The sequence below is a fragment of the Micropterus dolomieu genome, linkage group LG04, assembly GCF_021292245.1.
Source record: "Micropterus dolomieu isolate WLL.071019.BEF.003 ecotype Adirondacks linkage group LG04, ASM2129224v1, whole genome shotgun sequence".
NCBI lineage: Eukaryota > Metazoa > Chordata > Actinopteri > Centrarchiformes > Centrarchidae > Micropterus > Micropterus dolomieu.
In genome coordinates, this window is record NC_060153.1 from 13,205,496 (window position 1) to 13,222,987 (window position 17,492).

Genomic DNA, 17,492 nt, shown 5'->3' on the forward strand with positions numbered 1-17,492 from the left:
ACTTGTCCCCATCACTTTTTGAAATGGCTGAACCAAAAAATGTTAACAAATGAAAATGATTTGATAATGGTTTATTTGCACAATAAGAAAAACATGCAATACAATTTAAATATAGAAGAAACAAATGTGCATTCTGCAATAAAAGTAACAAAGCTAAAACAACAAGCATGTTTTGTTTCCCTTTATATAAATAAAGACATTTCCAACGTAAATTGGAGCGGAAAATATCTCCAGAATGCCGGATATTAAGTGTTTAATGCTCCAGTTTTCTTGGGGAGGACCTTAGACCCCCTCTACGATATTTCAGCAGTTCATATTTCATCAAAATAGTGTTAAAAATCTTCTCGCCGTGTTCTCGTGCATCATCACGACCCTAATCTGAGCCCTTATGTCCCCACCACCTTTTAAACATAAAGTGATGCCATTTCTATCTACATACATCGCAGGTTTTCTTACATGGACATCACCATGTTGCGCGGCCATCTTTCTACAGTAGCCCCAACGGACAAACTACTCTATAGAGCACTTACAAAAAACAACCAGAAGTATTAGTAGTGGTCCTTTGCCAAGATAATCCATCCACCTCACAGGTGTGGCATATCAAGATGCTGATCAGACAGCACGGGTATTGCACAGGTGTGCCTTAGGCTGGCCACAAAGGCCACTCGTAAATGTGCAGTTCCATCACACAGCACAATGCCACAGATGTCGCAAGTTTTAAGGGAGTGTGCAATTGGCATGCTGACTGCAGGAATGTCTACCAGAGCGGTTGCCCGTGAACTGAATGCTCTACCATAAGCCGTCTCCAAAGGCGTTTCAGAGAATTTGGCAGTACATCCACCTGTAACCACACCAGCCCAGGACCTCCACATCCAGCATCTTCACCTCCAAGACCGTCCGAGACCAACCACCCGGACAGCTGCTACAACAATCGGTTTGCATAACCAAAGAATTTCTGCAAAAACTGTCAGGAACCGTCTCAGGGAAGCTCATCTGCATGCTTGTTGTCCTCATCGGGGTCTCGACCTGACTGCAGTTCGTCGTCGTAACCGACTTCAGTGGGGAAATGTTCAAATTCGATGGCGTCTGGCACTTTAGAGAGGTGGCCCTTTATTGTGGCCAGCCTAAGGCACACCTGTGCAATAGCCATGCTGTCTGATCAGCATCTTGATATGCCACACCTGTGAGGTGGATGGATTATCTTGGCAAAGGAGAAGTGCTCACTAACAGATTTTGACAGATTTGTGAACAGTATTTGAGAGAAATAGGCCTTTTGTGTACATACAGGAAGTCTTAGATCTTTGAGTTCAGCTCATGATGATTGGGAGCGAAAACAAAGTGTGTTGCATTTATAATTTTGTTCAGTGTATAAAGAGCAAGTGAATGCACAATGAGCCATTTGTTACAATTTGCAACCCTCACCAGTAGATGACACTAGAACTTACACCTGAACCTTTAAGACTACATGTTGCATGATGTACATGTGAAAATGAAAATAAATCTGGATGTGACCTACAGTTTACCGGACTTCTGTAGCCCACTCCTTATCTCTTTGTGGGTCAGGATACTACTAAAGGCTACTGGAGGCAACATTAGTAGCTGCTAGCATAACGCACCTGAATCTCCGGGGCCAACTGTCATCAGCAGTCGAGTTGCATTGTGGGTAATATAGGTGCCATGCTTTGACAAGGAAGGAGAATATGTGGAATATAAAAAAAAAAAAAAAAGACTTCTGCTGCATTTTTTTAAATCCCTTTTAACTGTCTATCGTGAGTCAAAATGTCATAGGAGCGCAATGCTAAATCAGTGGAGTGTATATAATATAAATAAGCTTTTACATACATGTATTGTTCTTTTTTCCTCCTTTAGCAATATTGTGAACATTTCAACATTTATTTATATAGCAATTTACAGCAACCAACAGGTGTCAAATGCTTTACATCAACCAAAAGTTAACAACTCAGTATTCAATAAAAGAAAATAAAAAGACATGAAGCATAGAAAACTGTAAGCCAGATAAGGTTACCTAAAAACATCAAAAGAGGGAAGTTGTTGTACCACTACTGTGTATTAAAAGCCATTGCGATTTAAAATGAACTACATCCGTTATAATGTGAATGTCAGGGGGGAGCTTGTTCCAGAGTTTTGGGGCAGCAAACCTCGACCTCTGTACTTCCAAAGACCGCAAAAGCCGATTTTGCCCACCCAAAGTTAAAATCTCGGACAAATACTCCGGGGCTAGGCCACTGAAGGCTTTGAAAACAGAGTAAAATCTTGAAATCGATTCTAAAACGCAACAGAAGCCAGTGTAGTGTTAATAGAACGGGAGAGATGTGTGCACTTCAAGATGTATTTGTTAAAAAGCGAGCAGTAGCATTTTGCACAAGTTGGATGGATGTTTGACCAACATAAAGAGCGTTGCAATAATCTAGCCTTGAACTAATAAAGGATGAATAGCAATATTTGAGTTCCCAGAATTTACTAAACATCTGAAGTCCAATCAAATATCATGCAGAGAGCTTAAATCTGGCTTTATACAGAAATTGTCCACATCAAAAATCATGCAATATACTGTCCATTTGTTTGCATCATTACCACATTACCAAAAAATCACAATATACGTGATATCATTAATCACAGTAATCAAGGTGCAGATCTGTTGATACATAGACTAATATTAAATTAGTCTACTAAATCAGGTTATTAGTGTTTTGCAGTTTTTTTTTTTTTTTTTACAGAACTATCATGGTTATTTTTTCCACTGTCATCTGTTGAAGTAAAAAATCTGCTTTTCCGTAAAATACAGACTTTCCAGTTATAGATGTGAATAAATTTGTAAATTATGGTATGAAAATTATACATTGGTCCTATATAACTATTAGCTATACATTCACACAAAATAAATATTGCATTTAAACCCGCACATGTCCAAAACTGTACAAATAGGATTTTATTTCACAATAGCATATTCTCTGTAAAACCATTTAAACAAATGAATAAAAAAATACAATTTTTTTTTATAATTCATGTGTTCACAACATTATGTACAATTGGTAAAATTTGCCAACATTTTTGTTGTAACTTTGTGAAAACTATCACACAGACAGAAAAACAGAAGCAATTTTAATCCTACAAAAATAGTGGAGCAACCTGAGGAATACAACTGCTACAAGACTTGGCACAATAGGTTGCAAAAAAGCTACAAGGAACAGGCTGGGAACAATCGACTGGCCTTGAAAGAAAATAAGCATTGTTAAATCTTTACCTGAGTTTGAATATCTATATATTAGCAGCTAATCTCGGCCTTAAGCCAAACTAACAGAACAGTTGCAGTGTGTTGCTGAGGCAGCTGCTAAGGCAAAGGACACTGATTGCTGCAGAACTCACAGTGGGGGGTGTTCACACTATTTAATGAGGTTGTTCAACCTATTTAACAGCCTTTTGATTATCTGAAGAGTTTCAGGCTCACCTCCTGGTGAGCAAGATGCTCACAACCAACAGAAATCAACAATTTTCTTTTTAAGCATTTGGTTTTGTAATAACTTGGATCTAGATGGCATAAATTAAATTTAGTCTGTGTCAAATAAAACTCATGAATTGTGTCTCGAAAAAGGATGATATATTACCTCCAAGCAGACAGCATCCACTCATGATTTAATTAAAGTTTCATAAAATCCTAACATTATGTCTTAAACACAAGTTAGTAAATGTTCAGATTATTAAATAACACCTTATTCAACATGGAGCCTGCAAAACAAATGCACTGTTCATACTCTTTAAAAAGCAAAATACACTACACTATAAAACATTTTCCAATATAAAATGTACACACATTCTAGCTTTACAGATGGGTACAAAGCCCTTAATTGTGTTTCACGCCAATGCAGTTATTTTTTATAAAACACACATAAAATGACTCATTAAGATCTGAATTAAGATTAGGATCTTAACTAAAATTAACCCCAATTTAACCAAGTAGCTAGGCAGCTATATAACTGATGGAGGAAAAAAGACAAGAGGCCTGTGTAGAAAAAAAAAAGTACCAGAAACTGACTGACAGAAGAAAGAAACTATAAGGTTGAGTGTGACATATTGTATATATAATGTAATAATTACATATGTGGCATTATAGAAGTGTAGTGAGTGTGTGTTGTCCTCTATAGCAGCTTGAATCCAATAAACCAGGTTCTTCTCACTTCAAAGAGACCAACACGAGACCTGGCTTTGGTTCAGTAAACCTGAGAGATAGTGATAGGAGAAAAGGTGGGTGACGAACATGTTGTATGTTAAAGTGCGCGCGCGCGGCGTGCGTGCGTGCGTGCGTGCGTGTGTGTGTATGTATGTAGGTAGATGTGTATACCTGTAGTGTTTGCTGGTGAGGTAGTCTATAACGGCAGGGCGGATGCGGGCCACGCCCCCCTGGCTGTGGTTCCCTCTTCCTGTGATGACAGAGAGCTGAGGTCGACAGAGACCCTGCTCACAGTCTACACAGAAAGAGGCCAAAGAAGAACAAAAAGACACACATGCAGAAAACAGTTAACAGGAGCAGCAAGCGCACGCTTTGAGAGGGGCAGGAACACAAATGTCTGTGAGCGTACTTGTTAGATGTTCTGATCCCTCACATGATATAGATGTACGACTTGTAACAGTCGCCCCTAGTTTGAGTCTAGATTTAAGCCGCAAAATTGTTACGCAAACCCACACAGCTCAGGAACCGAACCGTCCCAACCTGTTAATGTAAGACTCAAAATCAATGTTCGGGGGCCCTCTTAAACAGTTGTTAAAAAAAATACACAACATTGTTTTATTAGCTTGGTCCTTCATGACCTTTACCAATTTCTTTTTAATGAGAATTGTTTATAAATATGATTCTGAACTGATAACTGATTTAGAAGTTTGCTACCAAAAAGTACACACAAGTTTTGCAAAACATGATCTAAGTGATTAGTGCTGACAGATATTTTTATATATAAAATATATTTATGTAGTCTATATACATTTGTTCATACATGGCCCATATAACAAAATATTTTCTTACTTAGTGTAATATGGTATGCTTTATAATATACAATGGTCATTTAGGGCAGGACAATAAAACAATAATAATAATTATTGCAAACAAATTTTCCACAATAACAATATAAGAAATGTTCAATAATTTGATTGAATTCATTTGAATTACGAACAAATTAGGACTTTATTTTTCTATTAAGATAATTATTTTGTTGAGGAAAAGGGACTGAAAAAAAGATTTTACTTAATTTTCCTCATTTCCTCATCATAAATTGTTTTGAATGTTCTACCTCAGATTTCTTTTAAGTGATCCACTGTTTGGCATCAAGTCTTTAAAAAAACATTTTCTGACCATTAAGAATAGTTTAAACTTGAAAGAAATAATGATTTGACATCAAATTATATGATTTCTTTTATCATGATAACATTTTTGGTCATATTTCCCAGCCCTATGGTAATTTCTGTATTTTCTCCTGTTTATTTACCCTGCAGCCCACCTCAAACTAATTCATTTTACCCCTATCTATAACTTGAAATATATACATTATATTGTTACATACGCTGACCTAGAATGTAGATGTATAACATTAAGATCCCAAACTTTTCACTTTCATCTGCACATATGCCCGGTGTACACAGTACAGTTTATTGTTCATTACCTGTGGTTTTGTCCTGTAAGACCTGGGCCAGATGCTCCAGGGCCTCATCTACATGCAGCCCATGGAGGTCCAGGATGTTGCTGGGCAGCAGCGATGAGTTGACCCTCTCAAAAATCTGAACTGCTGCACGGTGATTGGCCTCGCGCATCCGCCTGCCGTGCAGGTGTCCCTACGAAAGAGGTAATGTAAATCAATTTACTGTGAATGGAGAATATAATGTAAAAGAAGAGATGCATTTTCTTAACAAACAATTTCCCCAACCCAGTTGGGCAAAAGTTATTAATTAAAAACACATAAAACATTTAGCTCCTCACCTGCTGTGCGTAAAATGAGGCCACTTCTTTGCGCCCTTGCTTAAAGGCCTCAGCAGCCTTGGCAAAACTCTCAAGCTGTCGGCTCCTCTGTAAGCCTGCCTCCGCCCTGAAGTCCTCGTACTCTGGGTCCTCCGTATCCTGATAGTCGGGTTGGGGCTTCTGCTTCTGTCAAATAAACACAAAGCGGTGATAAAGACAGCTAATTAAGGGTGGAAAAAGTAATCTGTGACATTTTATATTGTTATATGGTCTCTCTCAGATGCAGTTTGTAGCGATACTGAAACAATGTTGTTTCCAAATAAAGATGAATAGATCAAGAGATATAAATTATAAATGAGACTAAAAGTACACCCGTGTTAAACGTGAAATAGATGTATGCTATTTGTTCTAATCCACTATTTGTTTCTCTCTCTGCCTGTGTTTATGAATACCTTTTCCCTCTCCCTGCTGGCTGATCTGTGGTGGTCAGGCTGAGGTGCCTCTGGTGCAACCACTGTCTTGACAGGCTGCTCGTCCAATAGAGAGCGAAGAAACAGCTCTGTCTGGCTCAGGCTGTAACTACGCAAAGATAAACACATATGCAAGTTTGTCATGAGTATAGAACAGTGCTTCAACACATCAGATGGACACATTTTTGTTTGATTAAGGCCTCGAAGTTGTTTTCTCACTTGTGGTCTCTAAAGATGTCTTGGAGAAAATGCCTGTCAATGGTGGGGAAAAGGGAGTACAGCTGGTTCTCTTTCAACAGGACGGCTCCGTCGCGCAGGTCAAGGTCTGCGCGACTTTGCCTGGTCTGAAAGCAGGAAGGTTGGAAAGGGTTTTGGATGTGGGCAAAAGAGAACAACAAACCAGGATAATATTGTTCAAGATGTTTGTATGACAGAAAATACTGTCTGCAAAACATCTGCAGGTACATTAGATATGTGTGTTACCTTTTCCACATTCTCCTGCAAAGCCTGCTCCTCTTTAATAATATCCCTGAGAGAGACATGTTGGCGCGACACTTTCCAGTGGTCCATTAATGGTATCTGACCATGGGCCTCTGGTTGGCTGCCCAGTGACGCGTAACCATCTGCACTAATCAGGAAACGTGCTGGCTGTGTCCAGTCATGTGACCCAGGCTTGGCCACCTGTGACTCACCCCAATGTGCTGAACCTACACATTCAAAGGTCGACATATAATAGTTGTCAAACAAAATTATGTTGTTATGTCTGTTAAAGACAGTGTTTCCCACTCATAGACTTTACTTGGGCATTGTAAGACACGGAGGATATTTTACAAGCACGGAAGGTGAAGCGACAGTGAACACAGCAGTGCAGATGCCATTTGGTACCACGTTTGTTTCAATCCAAAAGACGACTTCTGTGTCTTTTTGCCAACTTTATAAAACATGACCAACTGCTGATGGAGAATGTCAACAGAGCAGACGGATACAGAAAGAGGCAGGGCACGGCGCTGTATCTGCAGCAGAGGTGTATGGGGAAAAAGAGAGCAGACTGGAGTAGGCTAGTGAGTAAAGTAATAAGGTTGATAATTAAGTATAATTAAAATGGTTAAATAAAAAATAAACCCAGGCTACTTGAAATATACCCCTCAAACTCCAACAACGACCCCCCGCCCCCGCCCCCGCAGACTGTCATTCTGTGGGGAATAACGAATGATGTTACATACGAACATACAACTGATATATATTTACTGATATTGATATGGGGCATCTTTCTGAATCTTAATTGCAGCCCCCATTAGGCTTTTGAATTCTAAAACAAACAAACAAACATAGGTATGAAACAGATTCAGAATGAAACAACAGTATTGAGACTGTGCTTGAGATTAACGTGTACGTCTGTATATGTGTGTGTGTTGTCTGTGTGAACTTACTTTCCTGAAGCAAGTGAAAGGACAGAGTTGCTTGTCTCTGCTTTTCCTGTAAAATATAATATTAAGTCAAATTAAAAAACTCAGACCCACTCAGATTCACCCTACAGTAAATCAGAATATCAGGGTAGATTTATAAAATTGCACGGATAGAACTAATGCTGGTAAAGTACTGTTGCCAAATACCGTAAAGCTTAAATTAAAAGATGAGACACCTGTCCCTTTTACTGGCCTGGTGTGGCTACATATTTGGACAAATCCAGGCCAATTAGAAGCCTGATCTGGTTTTTATGGGAGTTCTTTGGATGTATAAAATCTCTTGAAGACCACCGGGTAACCTGCTACTTCTAAGGTGCATATAAATAAATATAAATGTTTAAACTTTTTTCAATATAGAAATGCTACACATCGTAAGATTGGTTAGATTCTCAACAATTCAATTGTTGATTTCATTTTATGAAAATCAATGAGCACCAAAGTATTATTCATTCAGATTCAGCAGTATGGTAAAGGAATTAAAGGCGATTTAGACTCCTTTCCCAAATATAGGTAGGGTGAATTCAGTGTTGTAAGTGTATGTATTAAACCAGCCACCTAGGGGCAGCGGAAACAAGTTGTGAATGCAGATCTGACATATCATCCCCTTTTAAGTTGATACGTTTAGTAATTTGACTAATTTTAACTCTGTTTTTTGTCTGCAACACCCCTGAGGGGAATATCTGGCTTTTTAGCAGCTAAATGTAACTATGTTACACAATGTTCACCAGCTGTTCACCAACTGTATGCGTTTGATTTTTTCTGCAGGTTAATAATTACAAGCGATCCATTTCACACTGTCATTTGATGAATTGTTTTATTTATAGGCGCCTTTGAAAGAGCTCACCTGAATGGTTTCCTTCCACTTCTGGTGGAGCATTTTAGCCAGGTTCAGGTCCATCTGCACTGCATAGTCATCAGTGGAGCATGTACCTGAATATTATTCAGGTACACATTATATTATTATTTTCTACATTTTTTAAATTTTATGTTAATATTCACTTATCATACAATTCTATAGAGTATAATCTGTATAAATATTGTTTGTTTATACCTCATTCTGTTCTGTATAGATCAACTTATTCTTAGACCGATAGATGGACCAAACTGTTCCAGAGGGAGGATAGTAGTGGGAGCACTGTAGTGTCAGGTGTGACTGTGTGGCAATGGCAAATTGCTAACATGACTCACGGGTCAGGGAGGAGGACCACTTTGCAGAATCTTAGGGCCCTCGGGCATTACATGTCCATTAAAGTGGTGCCCCTACATTTTGTGCTGCTGCTCTAAAACTTTCAGCAGGGAGCACCATCGCTACTAGCAGAAAAAGTCTGGAGCCATGTGGCCTGTAAGAACAGTTATAAATACTTTTGCTTATGTATATGAATAGGCAATACATCATGTGACCTAATTAATTTGAAGCATACTGAAGCCTTGGGACCTGCATTGTTATTTGAGTATAAATATAGTAGTTGAAAAGGTAATTTTTCAGTGTGACACCTGTGTTTTAGTTACCTGGGTCTACTCCGACAGGACCAAACAGTTCAGTTAGCTGTAGTGCCAGCTCAGTAGGCAGTTTCAGCTCCACACTCTTAATGTCCAGGTGTTGCCTCCTTCTCTGCTTCCTTTCAGACCTCTCCTCCTCCTTCTGCTGCTGCTTTTCCTCTCTCTCCAGCTCATCTAGCTCAGCCTGCAGCAGCCGGTAAACCTCGTCCATGCTAGCATTCTCCTCCTCAGTCTCAACTCTTGACTCTTCGATTATTACTCTATCATCAAAGTTTCCAACCCAAGCGGCGCCTTCTAGGTTAGCTTCTGATGTACCTTTGTGTTCAGTGTCCCCACAGCTCTCTCCTTCGTCTACTGCTTGAGGCAGACTAGTTTCTGTTCGAGGAGACTTTTCTAAGAGTGAGGTTGTATCAGGATGATCCTTGTTTCTAACTGTAACAGCTGCACCTTCTAAACTTTGCAGATCAGTATTATTGGAGATCTCATCTGACCCGCTAACTGTCCCAAAGGTTGACTGCCGTGTCCCCTCCACAAACCCAGTTGGCCATTCTTCAGGGTGATGCTCATCTAACACAGTAGGACACAACCTGGTTTCTAAATCCTTGCCTAAAGCTCCACACAGACTGGATGTGTTGTTATCTTCACCCCCAGCAACATCCACCTCCTCTTTCTCACCATCCTCATCTCTGAAGAACCTCTCTCCAGAGTCCAGCAGCAGGTTGGTGGTCCATTCTAGGTCCTGATGGCATTTGTCATACAGATCTTCTAATGTATCAAAACTAACCAGTTTAAAATGGCGTCTGAGAATGCGCAGGCTCCCAAGCCGGTCTTGAGTTGCCCCGAGCTCTTTCTCCTCCACCTGTGTGCCTTTCTCATGCACCACGCGGTAGGGTACCTCTCTTTGGCTAGATGGATGAACTGCAACCGCTGCAGAAACAGCAGAGGACAGCTCCGGCACGAACCGAGAAGAGTCTCCAGACAGAACTGTGATGTCAGTAGGGAGGGCGCACGCAGTGACGCCTGCTTCATCAAGGCCGTCGTGACGATTGAGACGCCAGAGGAGGGCAAAGTCTTGAGGTTCTGTCTGGGTGGGGCTGCCGGTGTTCACCAGAGGAAGTGGGGAAGGAGGCTGCAGGTGCGCCTCAGATTTGGACTCGGTGAACGAGTCAAAGTTTGGTTTGAGGCTAATGCTGGTGTTACAGTTAGGTTCAACATCTGTGCCAATGCTATTCTGACTACTGTTTACATTTTGAGCAGTGGCATTGGGACATTCAACTGTATTCTGGGAAGAAACAGGGCAGTTTTGAGTAAAGGTGAGAGCTAGTTTACACTGTTTCCCCGATCTACGACCCTGACGCTGCTTTCTCTCCTGACTGCCTCCACTGAAAGCACTGTTTTCTGCTTCCACAGAGCCCGCACACACAGGACTTGGACACACCTCACTAATATGACTGCCATCTTCCTCAAGTCTAGTCTCTCTGTCATTTTCTGTGCAGTTATTTATGTCCATATCAGTATGACCAGCACCAGACTCTGTACCAACCGCACCTTCTGTACTGGGGCTTCCCACTCCATCGTGACAAACACTTACCGCCAAACTTTGGGAGACAACTAGTGGATTAACAGGCAGAGCTGAGAATTGATTTGCTGGGCTGGTTGATCTCAAATCCACAGACTCTGTTTTCCTGTCAATCTCCAACATCCCATTCCCTCCTGCGATAGTACTTTCATTTTCAGTTTTAAATCCCTCCCAATTATCAATTCTCAATTCCCTGACCTTACAAGAGTCACCTGCCTTCCATTCTAACACACAGTCAGGTAATTCGCCTCTGTTACTGTTTACCCTGTTTATATTTCGTTCCCTCTCCTCACTGTTAGATCTACTGCCATGGGACTCCTCAAAACTGCCATCTGCCACCTCTTCTTTCTTCAATTCCTCTACAGAGCTCAGGGAAAGGGAGGACGGACGGGAAGAACCAGTCTGAACGACAGCTGCCCCCGTCTGAATAAGATCAAGAAGCTTCTGAAACTCTGTTACACTGGGTCCTGACTGCACTTTTGTTTCATTAGCTTCTTGAAACACACCTTTATCTTCCTTCCCATTTCTTTCTTTATGCCTTTCTCTTGTCCTCGCCTGTCGCTGGTCGAGGGACCCTTCAGAAGGCCAATCTCCAACAAAATCAAACATCTTAGGCCTTCCCTTCTCTTCCCCATCCCTCACCATCGCAAATCCTTCTGCCTGCTCTTCCTCTGTTCTTTCTTTCTCCTGTGCCTCGCTGTCTGATTGGTTAGTATCTTTCACCAGATCGGCAGGCTCCAACCTGTCAAAACCAGATCTCCTGCTTGGCCTCTCTCTCCTCACTCTTTGTCCAATAGACTCAAAGAAAGCCACGGGCATTTCATCCCCACGATGATCTTCGCTCATCACTGATTCCACAATACAGTCTGGGATTCTCTGATCTCCTATTGGATGATTCAGCTCTAACTGGGCGTCCAACTCAGAATCTAATTCCCCCAAATCCATGTCATTTTCTCCATCGGACATTTCAGGGTTATCCGTAAGTCTTCCAGTAGGCTGGAAATTGAGGGACTCCGTAGAGTTGTGGGTGCCATCTTCCAGCATTCCCACCTCACTAGGACTACCAATAGATGACACGTCAGGGAGGGAGGAAAACAGCTGAGGGTGGGATTTCTTACAGCCCATTGTCAATCCAGGCAGCCCTACAAGGTCAGGACGAGTTGTTTCAGAAGACACCAGCCTAAAGAAAACGAGAGATATGAATGGCACAGTTAACTAAACTAAAGATGGGTGCACAATGTCAATATTGTACCTGATTTAGCCCAGTGATTTGGATGATTCATGTTCATTAGATGTATATAAATGTACACTTTCATTTATTTTACCAACAATGGAAGTTGTAATTCCGAGGTATTGCCACTATGTCAAATAGTTATCTTTACACCCAGTGCTGTGAGCCTGCACCGCCTCATACTCGTGCCACTGTTCTCGACATTGACAGCTTTAACTCATCTTGGAAAATACTGCCTGAATTTGATTTATTTACTGTTTATCAGACGAGACACTAATTAGGATGGAAAAAGGTTAGACAACGCTGGAGTGGAGGGTTTCGGGGAGCCGGTGTTGGTACTAGATACGCTTGGCCTGGCAAGTCTGCTCGGGGCAGGGCTGCAACTACCGAATATTTTCATTGTCGATTATTTTCTCAATTAATTGATCAGCTGTTTCGCTTTCTGCTAGACATACTGAACAACCTCCAAAAACGTTAAGAGTAGTAGAAGAAACCGTTGAAAACCTAGTATTAAGAGCAGTCTGAAGCCAGATCTTTTTGCTCACAGGGATTACTTTTACACATTTACTTCATTATTTATTTTGGCCACACTTAGTTAAAACATCTAACATTGTGACATTAATATATGTGATAGAAAATAAGTAAAAGCACAATAGGTCCCCCTTTAAATTAGGCTCATGTCCACGTCATGTGAATCACAACAGGGTCTTCTTTATCCAAATGCAAGATAATACATCGTTAAAGCAAATGTCCAATTGTTTGTGGGTAAAACTCACTGCGAGCTTCTGTTCTCCAGAACGAGGTGCTGTTTCGACTCAGGCATCTGTGAACCCATGATGGACTGGACTGTGACGAAGCGTTCGTATCCATTAAGCATGCGTCGGATTTTATCCACTGGCACATTATGTGAGGTACGTCTGTATGTGCATATGGACACACACAAACAGATACAAGACACAAAACTGGAATATATAAAACTGTATCCAACAGCATTTAGCTTCATTTAGTTGACATTCTACATTAACCTCCTCACCTCTCCAGTTCTCTGGGCTTGTTCTTCCACCAAGTGTCCGGCTCCCGGAACAGCACCTTGTATCCATATTTCAGTGCCTAGCACGGATAGGGCGGCCAACCATTTTTTGTGGTTCATAACAAAGTTTTATGTACTTTTATGTCCAGCAACATATTTAAACAGCTATTCCTCAAATGTTATGTAATCCCACGTTATATTTGTTTTAGAAACAATGCGTCTGTCACTGTTAATACATGCAGAGGTACAGTATAAGACAAAAGTGTAGTCTAACAGGTATTCTCTAAGTTGACTAAAATCAGCCCTGAGTTAAAACAATGCAACGAGTTACAATGGTGGGGGGCACGCTGTTAAGGTACCATTGCGACAATGAAGTGCTTGTTGATTTCTTAGTATTGCAGACAAGCTGACTGACCTGAACCACATATGGTCTCATCTCCCAGCCCTGCATGTTGGTATTGTCAATGATGATGGGGTTAGCGCCTCTTTCAAAAGCATCCTTGGCTATGGAATAAGAGAAACAGTACAAGAGAAACAAAACATTTGTTGTTTAGTGCAAATTGGGTCAAAAAGACAACATTTAAAAAGGGAAACAATGGCATAGATTAGGGGTTTTCAAAGTGTGAGGCGGGCCTCCCTAGGGGGGCTCCAAACAGTTTCAGGGGAGGCTCACTGAATGGGAATGAAACAATATTACATTACTTATTGCATTAGTTATCAAAAGGAGATCACATAGAATAGCCTACATGTGTGAGAGTTCAGAGATCCAGCTTTGTCTGAGGAGAGGCCTGCAGTCTCAGACTTTGAAAACCCCTTGCATAGATGAAACATATTTTAAGGTTGCAGAAGAATTTTGACTTGCTTCGCCTGCATCACTGTTTATCAAAGCTGTGTTTGTGTCATTTACCTCGTTTATGGTTCCACTCATGGGCCTCCCCCAGAGCATAGGGGTCAAACTGATATTGTCCATGCTGAGTGAAATAGTCGTCAGTGCTCAGTTTAACCCCCCCTGGATTATGCTCTAACAAGGCTCTGCAGACACAGTCAGTCACACACACACACACACACACACACACACACACGCAGCTTTAAAGTGATGTAACACATGTTGTAATTGCAGTAGTAAAAGTGACTACTGACATGACTCTTGGGCAACAGCGAAATGTACCACTGCCATCTTGATAGAAAACTACTTTTTTTATTAAGTTGAGGCTAATCATCTTCTCACCACTGATCTATTTATATTGAGATAAGGAGATCTTGTTAGTATCTATCAGTCAAGCCAATAACCAGATTCAAACATATCCAATTTGAACTGGGGCTACAGCGCTTCACACAACTGCAGACTCTTTTCATTCTACAACAACCAAAAGAAACATGCCTGAAGACAAGAACATTTCTTGTGACACAGTAATTTTAAATTGTAAACATATCTACTTTCCCAGACTGTCTGAATTTATAACACTACTCAATCTCAGCAACATTTTCCTGAAATATGTATTTGCACAAGTTACGGGAAGAAGAGATTGTAAAAGTAAATGTTATAAAGCCAAAGAAAATGTGGTGCTTTTTAAAGGAGGTGCAGCCTTCACCTTGGCAGAGCCAGAAGTCCATTCCCTAAAGACCTGAAGACCCTCACAGTGGTAAGAGGTGCCTGGTCATGTAATGGTTTGTATGTCAAAAGAGAACTTTTAAAATCACTCCCAAAAGCTCAATAACGAATCAACAAAAGTGTACAATCTTATTTTTTGTAGTGTGTGTGTGATTTATTTGCTTGTTAAAAACAAATTTAGTATCAGTATATCTGTAAATCAAATTACTATTTTCCAATTACTGTTTGTTTCTGAATTCTGGCATTACTGGCACGTCTCCCCTCCTCTGGCTGTAGCTGTAATGCAAACTGCACTCTTGGACTCTTCTAGAGAGCATACTGTATTCTTATTAGAGTCTCCAAACATTCTTACCTTGCCAAAGTTGACTTGCCAGATCCTGGAGCACCACGTAGCAGCACAAGGACCCTCCCTTGCAAACGAAGCCTGCTGTACTGGGCAGGAGGTTGTGGAGCAGCAGGCATGGCCCAGGACTTCGGAATAGTAGCACAGGGTCTGAGAGGTGCTTGGCCAACAGGGGCCTGACTCAGCCAGGGAGAGGCATGCCTGGGTTGGCTGGGCCAGATGGGCGTTTGAGCCACAGGAGTAATGAATGCTGGTCCCTGGTTTCCTTGGATGCAGGGAGAAAACACTGGTGCCCCCAAGTTCCAGTGTGTTGGCATGTGGCCAAGCGGCTCCTGATTGAACATGTTCACCTTAGATCTTGCTCCTCCGATAATTGTTTTCGCAGGCATGAACCCAGACTTGTCTGAAAGGGTGTGTGATGGGTCTTGCTTTTTATACACCTGGAAAGCCGAGGGACGTCCTGAAGCTGCCAGGTCCAAAGGAGGTTTCGGCTTGTCTGCAGGCGTGTCTTTCATCAGATGTGTGAAATCCACCAAAGACTGCTGCTTCTCATCGATCTCTTCTTCCCATGTGGTGAGCTGGTCGAGCGGAGAGGAAGCTCCAGAAATATGCTCCACCAGGCCTCCCACTGGGCCTTGCTGCTCAACAGAGGGCCCTCTAGATCCAGGGTGCAGGCTGGACTGAAGCAGCTCAGGGAGGACCTGCTGTGGAAATGGCGGTGGAGGGAAAGAGGATAAAAATTGGCTGCTGTGCTGCTCTTCCTTCACGTCTTGTCGTGCAGTTAGTGTCTCTAACTCTTGATCAACTAGCAGGTCCAGCTCATCTGTCAGGAGGTTGGTGGAGGGAAGAGAGGAGGGCATCTGTGAAGAGTCCTGGTCTGTTCTAGGTTCAGAAAAGTGGTGTGGGTTGAGCAGGGCTGCAGCAGTGCGCGCAAAGCCAGAGACAGGCGAAGGTATAGGGCCTGCATCTTCGGCTGCCACAGACAGCTCCAAGAGAGAGTCCATTGCGTTTTCAACTAGAACACAAACAGAGAAAACACAGACGCCAAGAAAAAGCAGTGTGTCAGTTAGTTTCACTATATATAACCTTTACAATTCTGGGTAGAGACTGAGGAATGACTAATGACTGGGAGGGGGAATGCTGTGGCTGGTATGATAACAAGCCATACCACAGCAATGCTATCAGCACCACACACCAACAATGAATACAATTGCATGCATAGCATTACAATGACAAGAATAACAACATCACAGTTGGTGATTTAGGAGTTAAGGACACTAGGGGGCCCTCTGGATAAGTGCTCTTACACAACTTGGCCTACTTTCAGCATTTTTCAGATTTTTAAATAACTGAAAATGAAACTTGTTTTAATTTTCTGTAATGGGAATCATTCAGTAGCAACTCAGTTTCAGAACAGCTCCACTGTCACCTTTTCTCTTTATCCGCCTGACCTTTAAACATGATAGCTGAGATTAGTGCAGTGCAGGTACCTTATGGCTTAGGCAGTTTAAGTTCAAGTGTATGGAAAATGCCTTGTACAGACATGGGATGGGTTTTGTTTGCCATTTCTGTTTCTATTCTGCTTTACTGACTTGAGAATCACTTCGTGATACTTACTGGTGCTATGCAAGTGAACTTAGTAACTCATCTAAAACAGGCACAACAGGTGGAAGAGGGTGCGTTGGTGTACCAAGAAATGCCAGATGCAGTTTGAGATGACTGCTGATACTGTCAATTATATACACATGGGACCCCCCCGCTGTGAAGTAATCTCATGTGGTAAACATTGCCGTAAATACTCTGCTAACAAGTTGCCTAGCTAACTGGTTAGCAAAGTTACACTAAACTGTCACAGTAACACAGCAGTTTAGACAACTGGGCTTCCGTGTTCAGTGCTACCTTTAAAATCACACTCGGACAGCACGATGTATATAACTTCGGGGTCCAGGTGTGAGAACATCTCCTGCATGCTTGTGACGACTTTCTCTTTGTCGGAGCTGGAGAGCGAGGTGCTGGATGGAAAGTTGTTCGCCATTGCATCGTCAAATCCCTGAGGTTGTCGATAACCCGTGTTGTGGCCAAGGCGCCCCCCCTCTGGCGGCCCGCTGGGGACTCTGGCTGGGCTCTGGCCGTTTTTCTTTCTCCGGGGCATTCCGTGGCCGAGGTGTAGCCGCTGTTTGCTCTCATTAGCGGCTACACGGAGCTGAGGACATGCTACTGTAGTGTGGAGTAGTGTAACCAACGTCCACCAACTGAAGGTTACGATCGCTAACAGCGCTCCAAGTGGTGGAAACAC

General features: G+C 41.9%; 1 protein-coding gene across 3 annotated transcripts; it reads right to left on the reverse strand.

The window, feature by feature from the left end:
* Positions 1–1,872: 1,872 nt before the first annotated feature.
* On the reverse strand, positions 1,873–17,487 carry n4bp2 (NEDD4 binding protein 2). Of its 3 annotated transcripts, XM_046047965.1 has the most exons (16): positions 17,096–17,479; positions 15,206–16,211; positions 14,149–14,273; positions 13,657–13,745; positions 13,245–13,321; positions 12,988–13,128; positions 9,411–12,160; positions 8,746–8,831; positions 7,866–7,911; positions 6,919–7,142; positions 6,655–6,779; positions 6,418–6,544; positions 5,987–6,151; positions 5,673–5,841; positions 4,361–4,484; positions 1,873–4,238 (listed from the first exon to the last, which is right to left on the reverse strand). In XM_046047965.1, exons 1-16 carry the CDS (start codon positions 17,346–17,348, stop codon positions 4,193–4,195), a joined length of 5,553 nt encoding a protein of 1,850 aa, XP_045903921.1. In that variant the 5' UTR covers positions 17,349–17,479; the 3' UTR covers positions 1,873–4,192. The 3 variants fall into 3 exon arrangements, with proteins under 3 accessions (XP_045903921.1, XP_045903922.1, XP_045903923.1); XM_046047966.1 differs by lacking the exons at positions 1,873–4,238; positions 4,361–4,484; positions 5,673–5,841; ... (2 more) ...; positions 6,655–6,779; positions 8,746–8,831 and having other exon boundaries at positions 6,980–7,142; positions 17,096–17,487; XM_046047967.1 differs by lacking the exons at positions 1,873–4,238; positions 4,361–4,484; positions 5,673–5,841; ... (4 more) ...; positions 7,866–7,911; positions 8,746–8,831 and adding an exon at positions 8,911–9,241 and having other exon boundaries at positions 17,096–17,487.
* Positions 17,488–17,492: the final 5 nt, after the last annotated feature.

Bases quoted from the DNA above. Each gene is read 5' to 3' on its own strand.
- n4bp2 (XM_046047965.1), bottom strand. From the start codon at position 17,348: ATGCCCCGGAGAAAGAAAAACGGCCAGAGCCCAGCCAGAGTCCCCAGC. The intron at 16,212-17,095 runs GTAGCACTGAAC...TTTGTGTTCTAG, and splicing joins GTCCGAGTGTGATTTTAAAG to TTGAAAACGCAATGGACTCT. The intron at 13,129-13,244 runs GTGAGGAGGTTA...ATGCACATACAG, and splicing joins AAGCCCAGAGAACTGGAGAG to ACGTACCTCACATAATGTGC.